Source organism: Protopterus annectens, chromosome 1.part1 (genome assembly GCF_019279795.1).
Source record: "Protopterus annectens isolate FY-2018-M chromosome 1.part1, PAN1.0, whole genome shotgun sequence".
In the NCBI taxonomy this organism is placed as follows: Eukaryota; Metazoa; Chordata; order Ceratodontiformes; family Protopteridae; genus Protopterus; species Protopterus annectens.
In genome coordinates, this window is record NC_056726.1 from 379,854,151 (window position 1) to 379,873,343 (window position 19,193).

Sequence of the window (19,193 nt, forward strand, 5' to 3'; positions counted from 1 at the left end):
TTCTATGACAAAATTGTTGTTGACAGCAGTGTTGCCAATGGAATGCAGTCAAATTCTTTTTTTTTCAAAACAGGTTTATTGTTTTAACATATAAGAGAAATATCATAACAATTTTATACAAGTAATTAAAAATAGGTATTATTATAATATTCAACAAAACAACTAAAGTATTTACAAAGACATCCACTACAATCAGATCAATTAATTAAACTAAAATACCATGCTATTGAAATTAAAATTTTTTTAACAAATTTTGTAAATTATCCCATACAATAAAATAAGATGTTTTTCTGTTTGTTCTAGTCCTAATTGTGTTTATTTCCATATGGCACACTATATCCATAACATTTTTAAATTCATTGAACGAAGGAGGTGTATCTGAAAAGGAATGCAGTCAAATTCTGAATGGTTGAATTGCTCAGTAGACTAGAACAGACTTAAGTGATTCTGTTTTCAGTAAGTAAGTGATTGAATCATTTTTGCTGAAGATGCTATTACCGGAGGAGTAATTGTCTCCTTTTCACAAGATGCACAACCTTGAAGATTATTACTAAAAGTAAGGGTATAACAAATGTGGTATCCCACATGGTGAAGTGTAGGTACTCTTCACATGATATAATTGTTTTGCTTTTTTTACTGAGAGGATGAAACAGATTCAAGTGACAGAAATAATGTTTCTTCACAGGGTAGCTGTATTCACTCACATTGATAGATTAAAGAGCTCAGCAATCTAGGAGGATTTTTGAAGTACAGCTACTTCCCCTCTATGTTGAAAAGAGTACATTGAGATTGTTTGGGCATGTTGTCAGGATAGTAGGTATCTCCCAAGAGAGCTGTACCAGGCAGGATGCAGTGTAAGGAGGCCCGGAGGCATAGAAGGAGCACTTTCGAGGGTTGCTAGATCTCAGCTCACCTGGGAGAGCTCAAGAAATCTGCTGCATGCTAGTCAGTGCCTCAATCTATGCAGCAAGAGCTATGATAGGGAAGTCTGGTCTACCCTGCTTAGCTTGCGACTTTCATCATGGCAAGTGGTTTTGAAATTAGATGTACTCTTTAAATGCTAGAGTAAACAATTAGCATTCCACATAACGTAAGATAGTACAGTACAAGTTCTAAAGCATTCACATCCCCCCAAAAGTAAGTTTGAGAAAGGCAAAGTGAGCATTGGCTGGGGAAACAGCAATGTGCAACTGTTATACACTCTTTAGTGACATCTTAAATTCTGTTGATAGCTAAGAACACATAACACTAAAAAGTAACACATCCACCCAGTTACATTAACTACACAGATGAGTTGACAAAACAGCCACATCTCAAAATCAGTTGTACATACACATACCACAGGATTAGTCTCTATCTGAAAATTAAGTGCAATCAATACAAAAATAATCATTTGTCACTCCCTGAAAAAATATAAGTCTAAAAGGGGTGTTTACTACATAAAACACACCTTCCCCTTAAACTTTTGTGTCCTTAGCTTTTGTGAGTTGGATGATGTTTTAAGTCACCTACCTAGGAGAAATATACTGGTAAATTCATCTCAAGCAGCATGAACAGATTAAGGCAGACAAATGTTTTTTTCCATCATCAACACACTCACAGGACAGCAGATAGCACTGACAAATGAGTAAGTTCTTCACTTATTATCTCTCAGGTGTACTATTCAAAGTAAGTGGCACACAGACGGCTAGTTTTCTCTTCTCTCCTGGTTTCATTTCTTAGCCAATCAGCACACAATTCATGATCTAGTACATGAGCTGATCAAAAGGCTATTTGTACGTCTATAAAATGGCAGTAACGTATGTCAAACTGCTTTACAGCATCTTTGAAATAAACAGTGTTTGTTCTGCTGCTGTTGTCACTTAAGTGAACGATCATTCAGGGAGGTCATTGTGTATGTGGGTGTGTGTGTGGGGGGGCATATAGACAGTTGCCATTTTTTTTGCCACAGCAGCAGCCTAACAACAAACTCTCTACTATGAAAGATGGAACTGTAGTAAACCTAACAGGTCATTAGTATTTATGGGTGCTGCCTACCCACATCAGCACACAAGCAGAGTGAAAGAAGTGATCGGTTTGAGTGCTTCAGAAAAGAATCACAGTGGCCTCAAAATCAGTGGCAAAAAGTGGTAAAAAATTTTAAACAATCAACTGATAATTAAACAAATAAAAGGAAAAAAAAAATACACTTTGTCCTCAAGTACTACAGTTCCTAGGTGACCTAGTTCATCTATGCCTTAGGTCTGCCCTGTTCACTACCCTAGAACTGCAAAGCCCCAAAATTTGTGGACAAATCCGTGCATCTTACTTTAAGGCCTTAGGAAGGGATCTATACCAGAAGCAGAACACAAGGTTTAGACAACAAAATGCTCTCATCAAGATGACTGCATGTCTAGTGGATGTCTCAGGCTTAAGGCACATTGTCAGAGCAGCACCACCTGCTATTGAATGCACGTAATGACTGCCACCTTTGAATACTAGTACACCATTCTGATGCAAACAAAACAAAAAAGCAACAATGCAGTACTGTAAACAAACATAAGCAGGCAGTGCTTTTGTTTTTACAAAATGCTGGAAACTGTTGAGATACATATATAGGGATTACTCCTGCAATACCGTAATTACTTGTCCCATTCATTCACCTCTAAGGTTTAGAACCTTTTGAACTTGAAACAAGCATATGTGTAATGCTTTTTTCTATTTACTTCCCCCCATAAAAAAATCTTGAGTACCCACTCTTGTGACCCTTAAGCCCATAGTGCTAAAATAGTAACACTGTGCTGCAACCAGTGGCATACTGTAGTAACAAAATCTGCTTTTTAAATGTACCTCAAGAAGAGCTAGTGACATTTAACACTGACAGTGTCTTATCCAAAGACAGAGACTCTGGCTGAATCATTGGGTTACTGTCCCTTGTATGAGTATTTGTTAAACACCAAAAGCTGTGTGAAGATGTAGAGAATAGTTTGCATCGTTCTATATATGTGGGCAAATAAGCTGGTTGTGTAAATGACATAGGAAAGTACATTTACTGACAGTACACAAATACTGTGCGACCATCCATGCTTTCCTTATCCGCCATCCCTCCACCCTTGTTGCTTGGCTTGTGAGGTAATGAAGCTGGTTATCATGGGAGTGGGGAAGTGGGAACTGGGGGGAGGTGGTTCCTTTTGTACATAATTTCAATTACATATGAAGAGGAAGGCCTTAAACATTATTATTAAAATGATAAGTCTGTGGGGCTTAAGATAAATGTTATTTTTTTTAATCATCTTTTGTGGGGCTTAAAATTAGTGTTATTTTTAAACCATCATCTTTACTACAACATATGTAAAATTTCCTTACAGTAATATACATTTATATAGTACATTCTGTCAGACTGTAACACAACACAACACCACATATAGATTCATAAGTGTATACTAGGCTAATGACCATAGGGGCCTTTATAACCCTAGCGAAGCTGCCCAAATGTATTGTGTAAGTGTGTGTGTGCCTTAAAGGTTATTTTAAGGGATATATGTAAGTTAGGGCAAGGTTTCCCATCCAGTGGTCCAGGTTTCTCTTGAATAGGGTTAGGAAAGAGCTCTGCTTCACATGGATGGTCATCCTGTTCCAGAGAAGAGGAATTCTCTGAGACACATATGTGTCCCTCCAAAGTTTAAATCCCTAGACTGAGTAATTCTGATGGTACTCATTTTGCAGATATGCAACAGGTCCATCAGAGTGGGAACCAATGATGCCTTGTATGCCAGGCATAGATCACCTCTGTACAGTTTTTAGAAAACAGAGCATACAGATACGGCCTTGAGGTGATCTGTATAGGATATACTGTTTACACCCTGTATTCTTTTTCTGAAGAACCTCTGTGGACATTCCAGTTTTTGCATGTGCCTGGTCCAGGTATTTACCAAAGGGGGTATTGTGTTCAATAATGGGCCTAATGATAGCCGAATACAGTGAAAGGATGACTTCTTTGGACCTAGATGCCATGCCCTTGCTTATAAGTAGAGCAAAATATAATGATTTCCTTACTACTTCATACACATGTTGGTTGAAAGCCATATCAGGATCTACATAATATCATAAAACAAAGTCATACATAAATTTCTTGGGATTTAAATTTCAAACATGTTCATAAATCAGTGGTGCTGTTTAACAGTACTAGTACTGCAGTAATTTACAGACAGACAGACACACACACACACACACACACACACACACACACACACACACACACACACACACACACATATATTTATTTAATGTTTGTGTACCAGATAGTTGGGCTGGTCAATCGGACCCTTTTCGGTCATGACCTGGGCTCATTGAGCAGATAATAAATAGGCAAGTGATTTGTACAGATATTACCTATTTATTAAAGCAACTATTGTCGTGAAGTAAATGCCACCATTGTGAATGTGTCACATAGAACAAAACAATTGCATTATAAAAGTTATATTAGAAATATTTACATTCATGTTATTCTCACACTTACATATATATCATAAGGCTGTTATGTCTGACTGCATCATCATTGCAAATCTCCTTGAAAATTTAACTCACCCGACTTACTGCAGCCCATAAGCATTCAATCCCTGGTTTCTTGTCCAAACACAACTGCTTTCTCCATGCCAGTCAGTCCACCCCTTTCATATTGTCTGGGGAAGGAGTAATAAGGGTCTCTAATAAAGTAGTTAATTTCTATACTGTACGTTAATTAACCTTAATGAAAAATTCTCACTCTTACTTGATCTTTACAATGCCAGTTCCCAACTTTCATTCATATCCTCTTCTTTGGACTTTCACCACTTATTTTAACTACAGTAACAGTCCATCTCAACACTAGTCCAATCTACTTAATATTTTAAATGTATTTTTAAAATATATTTAAACTTGTTTACATATGTTTGGAGAGATGCCTAAAAATGCATGTGTGTGTGTGTGTGTGTGTGTGTGTGTGTGTGTGTGTGTGCGCATTCATGGATGGATGGGTGCCTATGTGTGTGTGTGTGTGCGTTTCTGTGTGCGCACATTCATGGATGTGTGTGTGTGTGTGTGTGTGTGTGTGTGTGTGTGTGTGTGTGTGTGTGTGTGTGTGTGTGTGTGTGTGTGTGTGTGTATGTATTCATGGATGATGTGTGGGTGGGTTCACATTCATGGATGGTGTGTGTGGGTGTGTGTATGAACATGTGTCTGTGTGCGTGTGTGTACACATCTGTGTGTTTAAATAATGTGTCTTTTTATGGGTATGTGCACATCAGTTTCATTTGGTATGACAGTCTGGTGTTGCTGAAAATTTGCACCTTATTGTGTGCTACTTTTGTTAATGTATATTGTGTGCTTCTTTGTTAATGTATATTGTGTGCTTTTTGCACTCATTATCTGTGCCACTGTAGTTAATATGTATTTCCAGTGCATTCTGTTTGTTCATATTTATGTTTCCAAGCAATGTTTTATGTTTTGTCCTGGGCCAAGCCTGAAATTGGGATATATGGATCAGAGTGCTAATCTGGTAAATAAATTAACAATAAATAAATAAAAATGTGATACAGGAACTTGGAAATCTTTAATACGTATGATGGCAGCCTTATTTGGGACAAAAATCTTTAAAAAAAAAAAAAAAAAAAAAAGTTTTGTCTACACTTGTGTACGTTTGATTGGTTAGTATGTATTGTGCCATTTAACCAAGAGTTATGCTGTATTAAACACTAACTTTTCAATTGTCTTTGCTGATCATTTTTATGATTGTTAAACTCTTTGTAGAGAAAGTTGTTTAAAAGACTTCTAATTACATTTCTTTTTAGGTGAACTACACATTTCTAGGTGATATATGTAATCTTTGGCGTAACTATGATGATATTCAGGATTCTTGGGACAGTGTTCTTGAGATTATTGATTGGTTTTTTGGCAATCAAGATAATTTACAACCATTTGCTGGCCCAGGAAAGTGGAATGATCCTGATATGGTAAGCCTAATTATGTTTGTTCACTTTAGTTAAGCATTATGGTTAAGTTTAATTCTCCCATGTTTAAATAAACAAGTTGTGGTGTTACATTTCCAGGGATTCCATCTTCATTGTCCCTCTCTGTCCCCTAGATGCCCTAGGTATAACCATTGGCCTGGATGCTGATAAACAGTGTATGATGGGAGGGATCAGCTGAGGCCACTTTGCTGTACTGTGTACATTCCTGTTGCAATAGCATTATCTGGAGAAGAACTGCATGTGAGTGTATATGATAATTACAGGTGCACAGAAGTATACACCCACACTAGATCAGCATAGTGAGTATCGCATTATGTTTTCGGGGAAGTGGTGGGGGGCAGTCTTAAAAGTATTTTAAAAAAGTCTCCTAACCTGTGCTGGATTGCAGCTTTGATCCTATGCTGTTACCTTCCTTTCCCAGGATCCTCAAATACCAGGGCTTGGAGAATAAATGAGCCAGGCAGGAAGAGGGCTTGATTATTGCAGGATTATGGAGGTCAAGTAATAATTAAAAAAAAATATGTTGATGAATTGTACTTTTCCAATTTTCGGTTTCTTAAGGAGCTGCACACTTTTAAGCTTCATTTACTTATTTCTCATCACCAGTTTTAATGTTTGTAGCAGCTAATCTATGGAAAATTTTGCTTTCCCAGCGTTGCTTACTGCTGTGTCATATCTGTACTTTATAATTTATACTGTTCCTTATTGTTATTAGTAACCAACACAGAACATCTTTTACCCATTGCTTTCGACAAAGTATTCCCAAAACCTGAGCTATTAATAATATTGCCTACACCAGAGAAATCACATTGTGTTTAATCAGGATGACTTAAGAGGTAAGAATAAAGTCATCCCCTCTACAGGAAATGGCTTGTTTCCAGAATGTGTTTCTGGCACTGCAGTTCATTTCTTCCATGCTTATATAACATGGATTCATCCCCTTTTCTGGACTGAAACTTGTATAGTGTCGTAAAGTTTTAGAAGTATATGTCGAAGTTTTACAGAATATCTATTGAAACACTAAACGAAAGCAGAAATCTGCTTTTCACTGCAGTTTAATGAGTCAAAAGTGAAGTTATTTTATATATTAAATTGTTTTTGTGCAAACAGCGAGTAACATTGAGAGCTTTTTCCTCACAGTTTTAACAGATTGCTGCATTATTTTATAAGAGCGTTATTCTGTATTTGGAGTCTTGACTGTTGGACATGTGGAGTGAGTCACATTACTTCGCTCTGATGTTCTTCGTGTTTCACTGTTGCAGTCATAACTGTAGGGTGTTCCTGCCGGCAGGCAGCCCGAGGTCGGCCAGAATCCCAAAGTCTGGGTCCGGCGTCGGCTGTACCAGCAAGTACCCTGACGTCAGAACGCAGAGGTACATAGCTGACAGCCGACGCCATCTTCTCCAGTCTTTCTTGCTGTGCGGTGGAAAGCAGCTCACAAGTCGTTGGTTGGCGTATTCAGAACAACGTGCTTTGATTGACTTCGGTCCGAAGTTTTCAACTTCTCTTCTCAAGCTAAGTACCCCGTTGGGGAAACTTTTTTCTTGCTCCTCCGATGTCAGAAAAAGTTAATAATTGTATATCATGTGGAAAACAAATACCTCATAAAGATTTCCACTCTTACTGTCTACCTTGCTTAGGCCCTGACCACGACGTTTCTTGTTGTCGGTTCTGTGCCAGGTTTAATTCTCGCACTATCAAGCGTAGGTACGATTGGGCCTTGAACTATTTCGGTAGACGATTTAATTACAGGATGTCGTCGGATACTTTACCGACAACCGGAATTCAAAAGAAAAGCAAGGACAAGGATAGGCCTCCGAGGTCCAAACAGGATTCTTCACAGCCGGAGCCAGCTTCGGGTTCGGCGGTCGTCAGTGAGGCACTTTTGCAGCCCCTGTCGTCCGCCACTTCTGAACCTATGGCCGACACGGACTCCCATGGGGAGCCATCTAGGCCTAATATTTTATCTGCTGCAGGACCTTCGGACGTCGCTCCTTCAGATGGGTCCGGAACTGCTGTGCAGGTACCGGCTTCTGAGGGAGTTTTCAGGCCTTCACATATAACTATTTCATCAAAGTCAAAGGCAAAGACAAAAACTCCTGTAAAACCGAGGGTTTCTACTCAAGCTGCTTTGGATTCAGCTCCCAAGTCCCAGAAGCAATTACTACGGATGGCTGAGGATTTACTTACAATGATTAGGGGTTCTCACCCTCCTCCTGAAAAAAGGCCTAGACAGGATTTACCTTATGGTTCCTCTGACCAGGCTTCTGTGTCTTCTGTCTCTTCCTCTGGCCGGGATTACTCTTTTCCTCCTTATGAGAATTCAGATGCAGAGGACTGTATTCCCTCTGCTTCTCCCCATGAAGATTTCTCTTTTGGGGAAACTTTACATGAGATGAGAGAGCATTTTCATTGGAAAGGTCAGGATTATTCTGCCTCCAAAAAGAGACTCAGAGAATTTCTCCTTCTCCCTCAACACAGACCTTTGGCTATTCCTCCTGTGCTTGACATTGTGGATGATGCTTTCTCTGAAGCTAACCTGAATCCTGATTCCTTGCCGCCTGCTCCTTCTAAGCCTGATAGATTTTACAGAGTCCCTGATTCCCATCAATTCTTATTTAAGAACCCTTCTGCAGATCCAGAAACTATTTCTCAGGGTTCTAAAGCTGCTAAGGCCGCTTCATCTAAAAATCCTATTCCCTCTGAAAAGGATTCTCGTGTACTTCTGCTACTCTTTCTATTAGAGCTTTAAATTGCCAGTTTCATATGTTCAAGTATCAGCAATTTCTTTTGTCTGTTTTAAAGCAAAGGCTTTCTACCTTTCCTGCATGTGCAGAGGACAAGGAATTACAGGATGTTTTGCATGCAAATGAACAAGTTAGCAAACATAGTTTACATTGTGGTTTTGATGCCTTGGAAGCTTCTTGCAGGGCCGCAGCCTCTGGTACTGTTATAAGGAGACATGCTTGGCCGAGCAGAATTTACCTGAGCAGGTTAAGGTGAAACTGTTAGATGCCCCTGTTCAACATGATGTGTTATTTGGATCTAAGGCTGAGGAGGTTATTAAAAAGATGGAGGAAAAAGCAAAATCTATGCAGACTGTCAAAGATTTTTTACAAGTTCAGCCTCCTAGATTTTCTAGAAATTGGCCCTCCAAAAATTGGTCTTTTCCCACTTCTGACAGGCCTCAAAGAGGAAGATATAGACGGTCTAGAGGCCGGGCACAGACACAGGCCTCTTATAGGTCCAGACAGTGGACTGCTTCTTCACCTAGAAGGGGAGAAGACAGACCTCAATCACAAAGGAAGCAGACCCAATGAGTCCCTCTGTTGGGCTACAGGTCCTTCTTGCCTGGAAGCTCCTCTCGGAGGAAAACTATCTCTTTTTTACCAAAATTGGATGCATATAACCCAGGACAAATGGGTTTTAGATGTGATTTTAAAAGGCTACAAATTCCACTTTCATACTCTGCCAAGGTCTTACGGTTGGCCAGATCTGCCAAAACATCAATGGTCAGAGGCCTTAAATCAGGTGGATGCTTTATTGGCCATGAGAGCCATAGAACCTGTTCCACCCCCAGAGATGGGCAAGGGTTTTTATTCAAGACTTTTCCTGGTCCCAAGAAAACAAAATGCATGGAGACCTATTCTGGACCTCTCAGTATTAAATACTTTTCTGGAAATTCCAAAATTCAAGATGCTTACTCTGCAACAACTTCTTCCCATGCTCTCCCAGGATGCTTGGATGGTAACATTGGACCTGAAGGAGGCCTACTTACACATTCCCATCAGACAGGAATGCAGAAAATACCTCAGATTCAAGGCAGGCTCGAGACACTTTCAATTCTCTGCACTGCCCTTTGGCTTCTCTACTGCGCCCAGAGTCTTTACCAAGTGCCTGGCTCCAGTAGTGGCTTATTGCAGACTCCAAGGGATTCAAATTTACCCCTATCTGAACGACTGCCTTATCCAGGCGGACAGCAAGGATCTTTTACTTCAACATCTGCAGTTTGTTCAGCATCTCCTCCTACTACTGGGATTTTCAGTGAACACAAAAAAGTCATATTTGATCCCCTCTCAACAAATGATCTTTTTGGGAGCTCTTTTAAACACAAGCTTGCAAAAGGCCTTCCTGACTCCAGAAAAGCAAGTACATCTGGCATCAATTTTCAAAACCTTGGCTACTTTGACTCAGCTCACTGCAAGGAAATTCCTGCAGGCTTTGGGCTACATGGCTTCTTGCATCCTGTTGATTCCAAATGCAAGGCATCATATGAGAAATCTTCAATGGTACCTAAAGAGTGTATTGTCTCAGCATTACCACAGCCTGGAAACAATGATACCTCTGATTCCCTGCCTCCAAAAAGAGTTCCTTTGGTGGTCCAGGACCTGTGCTTTAAACGAAGGAAACCCCTTTCGTCTGCCTCAGCCTTCTCAGATCATGACCACAGATGCTTCGGATTACGCTTGGGGAGCTCATTTTCTAGACAACTGCCAGCAGGGCTCTTGGCCAAAGAAACATCTTCACTGGCACATCAACCTGAAGGAGATGTTGGCAGTCCAACATGATCGTCTAGCCTTCCAGAAATTTTTGCAACCAGGACATCTTCTGATTCGTACAGACAATACCACAGTCATGTGGTACATAAACAAGCAGGGGGGCTCCCACTCTTACCCCCTTTGCAGACCAGCCATGAGTCTATGGGACACAGCTCTAAATTTGAACCTGCATCTTCAAGCTCAATTCATCCCAGGAAAGCAAAATCTCTTAGCAGACAGCCTAAGCAGAAATCTTTTGGATCCCCACGAATGGATGCTGGACCCCAACTTATTCAGCAGGATTACATCAGTTTGGGGTTGTCCTCAGATAGATCTGTTTGCATCCCATCTCGACCATCAGTTACCACAATTTTGCACCAGGTCCTTCCACAAAACAGCATGGAAAGTGGATGCCCTGTCTTTCAGCTGGAGGAATCTTTCGGGATATGCCTTCCCTCCTCTTCCTCTTCTGCCTCGGGTGCTACTGAAAATAAAACAGGACAGACCCAAGATTATCATTCTGATAGCTCTAAATTGGCCTCGGCAGTTCTGGTATCCAACCTTAAGACACCTGTTCTTGGAATCTCCTTGGATTCTGCCTCTGTCTCCTTCCCTTCTGTCCCAACATCAGGGTCAGATGCTACACTCTCAAATCAAGACTCTTTGCCTGGCAGCCTGGCTCTACAAAGGCCTTTGATTCCTTCTGCTCTTCCCAAACAAGTTTTGGATGTTCTCTTGGAAGCTAGGCGTCCTAGTACTAGAAAATCTTATGCTTCTAAATGGAAAAGATTTTGTATTTGGATGCGGGATCGAGGTTCTGATCCTCTTCTACCTGATATTTCCTCCATTTTACTTTACCTCTCTGAACTCTTGCTTAAAGGCCTCTCATTCTCTTCCATCAAAATTCATGCTTCTGCTATTTCGGCTCATTTCAACACTGATCCCCCCCCCCCATTTTTTCTCATCAACTGGTGAGACAATTCTTGAGAGGGGCTAAGAATTTAAGACCTCCCAGAACTCCTCCTGTTCCTGCTTGGGATCTTAATTATGTTTTGGAGAAGCTTACTTTACCTCCCTTTGAGCCTGCGGCTGCTGCTTTGGATATCAAGTTCTTATCCTGGAAAACAGCTATTTTATTAGCATTGACTTTTGCAAGAAGGGTGTCAGAGTTGCAAGCTCTCATGGCTGTGGAACCTTACCTTATTTTCCATCAAAACACACAACGGCCAGCAAAATATGTCCCAAAACGCTTTATTTAGCTGACACAATCACATACGGATATTAAAAAATATCCCAAGCTCCAAACCGGTTTCGGTTTCACCTTCTTCAGTGGAGCACAAAAAATAGTAAGATAGAGAGAGCCAACACGAACATATGATACTATTTATAGTATCTGTTAAACATAGGATATCCAATCAGAATACAGTGATATGGTCTAATAAGACCTTAAATGCCATAAAGGTGCATGTATACATTCAAAAATAAAAATGAAAACAAAAATTACATCCACATTATTATAATGAGGTTAAATAATATTGTGACACTAAGTGATGATTCTATGTGCTATACATAAAATTTATAAGTGTATAAACACTCATAAGCCATCACGGTAGTGTAAATATATGGTTGAATTAAAGATGGTCATTAATGCCTGGGGGAAATAATGCACCCAAATGTATAATCCAATACTTCTCCTTTTGTGTCAAAATGTTTTCCCACCCCTGTTGGTGGCTTCTGTCACCAACATTCCGATCTATAATAGTGAACATAAATTTGGCCGTAGGATGTTTAACTGTATGTTGATAAAGGGCATTAGCGATTTTCTTGTTTCTAATGTTACTTCTGTGTTCCCCTATCCTAATCCTCAATGACCGAGAAGTTTTTCCTACATAAAATGCAGAGCATTAGCAGGTAGCAAGATAAATGACCCAACTCATGGAACAATTCCCAGAAAACTTTAAATCATATACCTTACTGGTATTGGCACTGCTGAACGATTTAGTTTTATTTACTTCACTACATGACATACAATGACCGCAAGGGAAAGTGCCAACCAATTCTTTACCAGTCATGGTTAATTGTTTGTATCTGGCCCCTCCACTACCATGATGTTTATAATGTGAGAAAATAGAACTTAAAGTTTTGCCCCTTCTATAAGAAAATTGGCAACGTGTCCCAAGGTGTTGTCTGAGAGTCTCATTAGCCATCAGAATGTTCCAATTTCTTTCCACAATTCCTCAGATGATCTGATTGTTTCTCCCATATGTGGTGACCAATCTCAGGACCTTATCGCCTTTCTTGTTCTGACGGTCCTGGTATTCAAGAAGCTGATTCCTAGTCAAATTGTCAGAACAGTATTTAGCAGATCTAATGTCAAACTCTGCATACCCTCTATCAAGGAATCTGTTCACAAGATCTGAACTGGCTAACTCATAATCCTCCTTACTGGAATTAATTCTTTTGATGCGACAAAACTGAGATTTGGGGATGTTCCGGACAGTGTGGCGGGGATGCATACTTGAGGCATGTAGCAACATGTTATATTCAGGATATTTCCTGTATATTCTCGTGCCTAGTGTGTTGTCAGGCTTTCTATAAACATTGACATCTAAAAATTCAATAGTTGTCATGTTGCTGTTAACTGTGAATTCAATGCCCCAAATATTACTGTTAAGATAATCAACAAATTCTTTAAGATATTCCATATCTGCTCGCCACACCATCCAACAATCATCAAGATACCTTCGCCAAATATCCATTTCCACAATGTAAATGTTATGAGATGTATCGTATATAAGATATTCCTCCAAGTAGGCCATAAAAAGGTCTGCATATATTGGGGCAAATGATGCCCCCATTGCAGTGCCTTGTAATTGCCAATAGCATTCACCTTGGAAAAAAAATATGTTTTTATTAAGAACATGCTCACACATGCAAATCAAAAGTGTATTAAAACCCGGAGGATATAGATTAGATTTTTCAAGCCAAAACTGAAGTGCTTGAAGACCAGCCCAATGTGGGATACTGGTGTATAATGATTTTACATCTAATGTACAAAGCAGCTAGTCAGATTCAATTTGGGTCTCTGCTATGATTTGTAAAAATTGTGTTGTATCCTTGATTCTAGCTCTCACATGGACTAGCAGTGGTTTCAAATATTCTGTCAAAAAGGCAGATAGTGGTTCAGTAAGTGTGCCATGACCTGACACTATAGGTCTACCAGGTGGGGAGGTCAATGATTTGTGTATTTTAGGAAGTAAATATAGTGTCTGTTTATTGGGATCCTTGACCGTTAAGTGCTTGACTATGGTAGTAGATAAAATGCCATTCTCTACTGCACTACCCAAGAAATTGTCAATCTCTTTTTTGAAGGTAGGAGTTGGATCAATATCCATCTTCATGTAGCATTTTTTATCAGATAGTTGTCGTAATCCTTCCTGTGTGTAATAGTCCATGTCAAGAACCACTATCGCCCCACCTTTATCTGCCTTGAGAATCGCTATATCATTGTTGTTTTTCAATTCATTAAGCGCCTGCCTTTCAGTTTCCTGAATGTTATCTTTAAGAATATTGAAACCATATGGTGGAAAATGTAAGTCCCTAAGTACAGCCTGTTGAAAAGCTGTAACATGGGTATTAGCAGGGGGTAGGAATGTAGATTTTAGAAATCTAAACTCACTCGCTGTATGCAACTGTGCTTAACAGACTACATTACCATTTCTTGAAGTAAGATCTGGACAAACTATACGGTCTTAGCACATTATTTGATTTGAATGATACCATGTTGGGCGTGACGAACGGAAGAATATGAGACGAACCAAGTACATTTTCACATTCCCACATAAACGGGTTGTGCCTAATTGTTATTTCTCATAATTTATGACTGTGGGTTTATTAACTGTGTCAGCTATCTTACCATGTGTCAGGGCTTTTAGGCCAATACCATTAGTGGTTAATTTGGTCTCATATTGGGAGTGGAAATTGGCTATGTGATTGATGCTTACATCTTGGTTATATAACCATCGGAACCCGTATTCTTCTACGTACAGTTAGCTTTCTGGTTTGTGTCACGATTCGAACTACAATGACTGTGGATCCACCTTTTTGGAATTAATGGAACTTTAGAGGGATATTAAAGTGTTTGGTGTTTAGCATTTATGGTCACCATTTCTATGGAAGTATATCCTGAATTTTCTATGTGTTTTATGCAATAGGATACAATGGACAGTAGTGACTGAACTCTATTAGACATGTATATGTTGAATTCCTCTTTATGGGTGTTCTTCCTCTTTTTGTTTCCATTTTAACATGGGCCTAGATTATCTAAAATAATTCATTAAGGTGTATATGGATCAAGCCAAATGTGTTTCATATTATACAATATTGGTTGATATATAGGGCATTCTTGTAAAATTGTTTAACTAACTATTGAATGTTCACTTTGTCATTTTTGAAGCGCCAGCTAATTAGCTAATAGTTTGTTGACAATATTCACTCTGCCACATCATACAACTAAGGGGCTCCTATATATCTAGGGCCTATGATGTCTATAGGGTTTTATGATACATGATGGAATTTTCTCAATTGGCCTTAATGTTTTTTTGACTTAATATTTATGTTTCACTGTCTATCTAAGTGGATACATAAATTTAGTGACATATAAGGCTATTGGTCATAATATTGGTATATTACAGCTATTTATAAAGGCTGGTTTAACTATTTATATGGTTAACATTTTTCTACAATATTATTGATCAGGTTAATAATTTGAGATTTCACATACTGTTTACTTGATCTATGCCTTTTTGTGCTATTTAGGATATTCTTCCTTAACAAAAGGTTGGATACCATCATTACTAAAACAATTGGTATTAGTGACTTGTTGGTTTTGCTAATAGACTTATGTTATTTTATATCCATTACATTTTTATGTAGTGAATACAGGATTTCCTTCCTATAGTTTTGATCAAGTCTTTTTGGGTAGAACACAGGTCAGATATGCAGGAATGCACAATGTTTTTTCATGTATTCATCTGAGGTTTGACATACATTTTTGGCATACACCATTCTCCTGAGACACTGGTATTTTGAATAATAATTGGATTCAATATTGACCCTACTATATTTTGGGTAGGTCACTTTATTGGGCCCCTTTTCTTGGTTCTGGCATCGCACTACCCCTACTTTGTTGTACTGGGTCAGTTCATTGGGGCAATATGAATCTGGACAATATTTTACAGGGTATGTGTGCTGATAGGGAGGATATCCAGGTGTTTGGACTGGAATCTATCCCAAGCAACATGAATAATGATCAACAGGCTGCCCCTGCAGTAAATGGATGCCAATCGGCCTTCTTTAATCTAGAGAAAGCCCTAAAAGGGTTACGAGCCAATATTTGGCATTTACGGCATTTCAAGGCTTATTCCTACAAAAAATTAGTCCCAAGGGGACTTAGAATTAGGTTAAAACCTATGGTCAGCAGATCTGAACAGAGGTTGACCAATGAATGGTTTGAGGCAGTTCAAGAAGGATCTATGAGATTTGTACAAATATTGTCAGATTACTATGAAAGGACAATAGATTTGAATATTGCTGAGGTTAAGGACCTCAGCCTTATTTGCAAACAATTTGAGTCAAATAGTAACTACAGCACCTTGGTGGCTAATTTATCCAGGGAACTGACCCAGTATGATAAATTGACCAAAGAAAGGAAAATCAAAAAGTTCAATCGGGACGTCAATGGCTATGCCAGGGGACGACCTTTTGAATTACAAAAGTCAGTCAGATTTAAGGATATGACTACGGGTAGTGGCAGTGCCAGATCAAGGAAACGACCTAGACCCATTCTTAAAAATAAGGAGTACACATATACCAGTACCTCGGGTGATGAGTCTTCTCCCACTGACAGTGAGGGCATTACATCTGATCACTCATCTTACAAAAAAAGAAGCAATATACCTACCCCTTTTGGGGTACGAAGAAACGACGCGGGGGGAGGAAACACCATAATAGGTCCAGATTTGGAATCAATGGATGGAATAGTCCAAGCACTTCTAAAATAAATGACACTACATTTAACAATGTCCTTAATCTGTCTAAATTTGAGCTCACTCTGGAACAAGAAACAATCTTAAATAAAGGTTTAGGATTTGTACCTGGCTTCTTTTGTGATCAATATCAAACAGTCAATGATGTTTTGGAATTTTGTCGTTGTCTGAACTTAAAGATATTTTTTTCTGAAAATGCTAACAATAATGCTCAAAGATCTACTGAGTTTAGATTTCTAAAATCTACATTCCTACCCCCTGCTAATACCCGTGTTACAGCTTTTCAACAGGCTGTACTTAGGGACTTACATTTTTCACCATATGGTTTCAATATTCTTAAAGATAACATTCAGGAAACTGAAAGGCAGGCGCTTAATGAATTGAAAAACAACAATGATATAGCGATTCTCAAGGCAGATAAAGGTGGGGCGGTAGTGGTTCTTGATATGGACTATTACACACAGGAAGGATTACGACAACTATCTGATAAAAAATGCTACATGAAGATGAATATTGATCCAACTCCTACCTTCAAAAAAGAGATTGACAATTTCTTGGGTAGTGCAGTAGAGAATGGCATTTTATCTACTACCATAGTCAAGCACTTAACGGTCAAGGATCCCAATAAACAGACACTATATTTACTTCCTAAAATACACAAATCATTGACCTCCCCACCTGGTAGACCTATAGTGTCAGGTCATGGCTCACTTACTGAACCACTATCTGCCTTTTTGACAGAATATTTGAAACCACTGCTAGTCCATGTGAGAGCTAGAATCAAGGATACAACACAATTTTTACAAATCATAGCAGAGACAAATTGAATCTGACTGGCTGCTTTGTACATTAGATGTAAAATCATTATACACCAGTATCCCACATTGGGCTGGTCTTCAAGCACTTCAGTTTTGGCTTGAAAAATCTAATCTATATCCTCCGGGTTTTAATACACTTTTGATTTGCATGTGTGAGCATGTTCTTAATAAAAACATATTTTTTTCCAAGGTGAATGCTATTGGCAATTACAAGGCACTGCAATGGGGGCATCATTTGCCCCAATATATGCAGACCTTTTTATGGCCTACTTGGAGGAATATCTTATATACGATACATCTCATAACATTTACATTGTGGAAATGGATATTTGGCGAAGGTATCTTGATGATTGTTGGATGGGGTGGCGGGCAGATATGGAATATCTTAAAGAATTTGTTGATTATCTTAACAGTAATATTTGGGGCATTGAATTCACAGTTAACAGCAACATGACAACTATTGAATTTTTAGATGTCAGTGTTTATAGAAAGCCTGACAACACACTAGGCACGAGAATATACAGGAAATATCCTGAATATAACACGTTGCTACATGCCTCAAGTATGCATCTCTGCCACACTGCCCGGAACATCCCCAAATCTCAGTTTCGTCGCATCAAAAGAATTAATTCCAGTAAGGAGGATTATGAGTTAGCCAGTTCAGATCTTGTGAACAGATTCCTTGATAGAGGGTATGCAGAGTTTGACATTAGATCTGCTAAATACTGTTCTGACAATTTGACTAGGAATCAGCTTCTTGAATACCAGGACCGTCAGAACAAGAAAGGCGATAAGGTCCTGAGATTGGTCACCACATATGGGAGAAACAATCAGATCATCAGAGGAATTGTGGAAAGAAATTGGAACATTCTGATGGCTAATGAGACTCTCAGACAACACCTTGGGACACGTTGCCAATTTTCTTATAGAAGGGGCAAAACTTTAAGTTCTATTTTCTCACATTATAAACATCATGGTAGTGGAGGGGCCAGATACAAACAATTAACCATGACTGGTAAAGAATTGGTTGGCACTTTCCCTTGCGGTCATTGTATGTCATGTAGTGAAGTAAATAAAACTAAATCGTTCAGCAGTGCCAATACCAGTAAGGTATATGATTTAAAGTTTTCTGGGAATTGTTCCATGAGTTGGGTCATTTATCTTGCTACCTGCCAATGCTCTGCATTTTATGTAGGAAAAACTTCTCGGTCATTGAGGATTAGGATAGGGGAACACAGAAGTAACATTAGAAACAAGAAAATCACTAATGCCCTTTATCAACATACAGTTAAACATCCTACGGCCAAATTTATGTTCACTATTATAGATCGGATTGTTGGTGACAGAAGCCACCAACAGGGGTGGGAAAACATTTTGACACAAAAGGAGAAGTATTGGATTATACATTTGGGTGCATTATTTCCCCCAGGCATTAATGACCATCTTTAATTCAACCATATATTTACACTACCCTGATGGCTTATGAGTGTTTATACACTTATAAATTTTATGTATAGCACATAGAATCATCACTTAGTGTCACAATATTATTTAACCTCATTATAATAATGTGGATGTAATTTTTGTTTTCATTTTTATTTTTGAATGTATACATGCACCTTTATGGCATTTAAGGTCTTATTAGACCATATCACTGTATTCTGATTGGATATCCTATGTTTAACAGATACTATAAATAGTATCATATGTTCGTGTTGGCTCTCTCTATATCTTACTATTTTTTGTGCTCCACTGAAGAAGGTGAAACCGAAACCGGTTTGGAGCTTGGGATATTTTTTAATA

The 19,193-nt window shown here is 38.8% G+C and overlaps 1 protein-coding gene across 1 annotated transcript in view; it reads left to right on the forward strand.

Moving 5' to 3' along the window:
- Window positions 1-19,193, forward strand: part of NAGA (alpha-N-acetylgalactosaminidase) — a 535,526-nt gene that overhangs the window by 253,140 nt on the left and 263,193 nt on the right. The window contains exon 6 of the mRNA XM_044075331.1: window positions 5,808-5,969. Within this exon, the coding sequence (XP_043931266.1) occupies window positions 5,808-5,969 (162 nt within the window). The remainder of the gene's footprint in view (window positions 1-5,807; window positions 5,970-19,193) is intronic.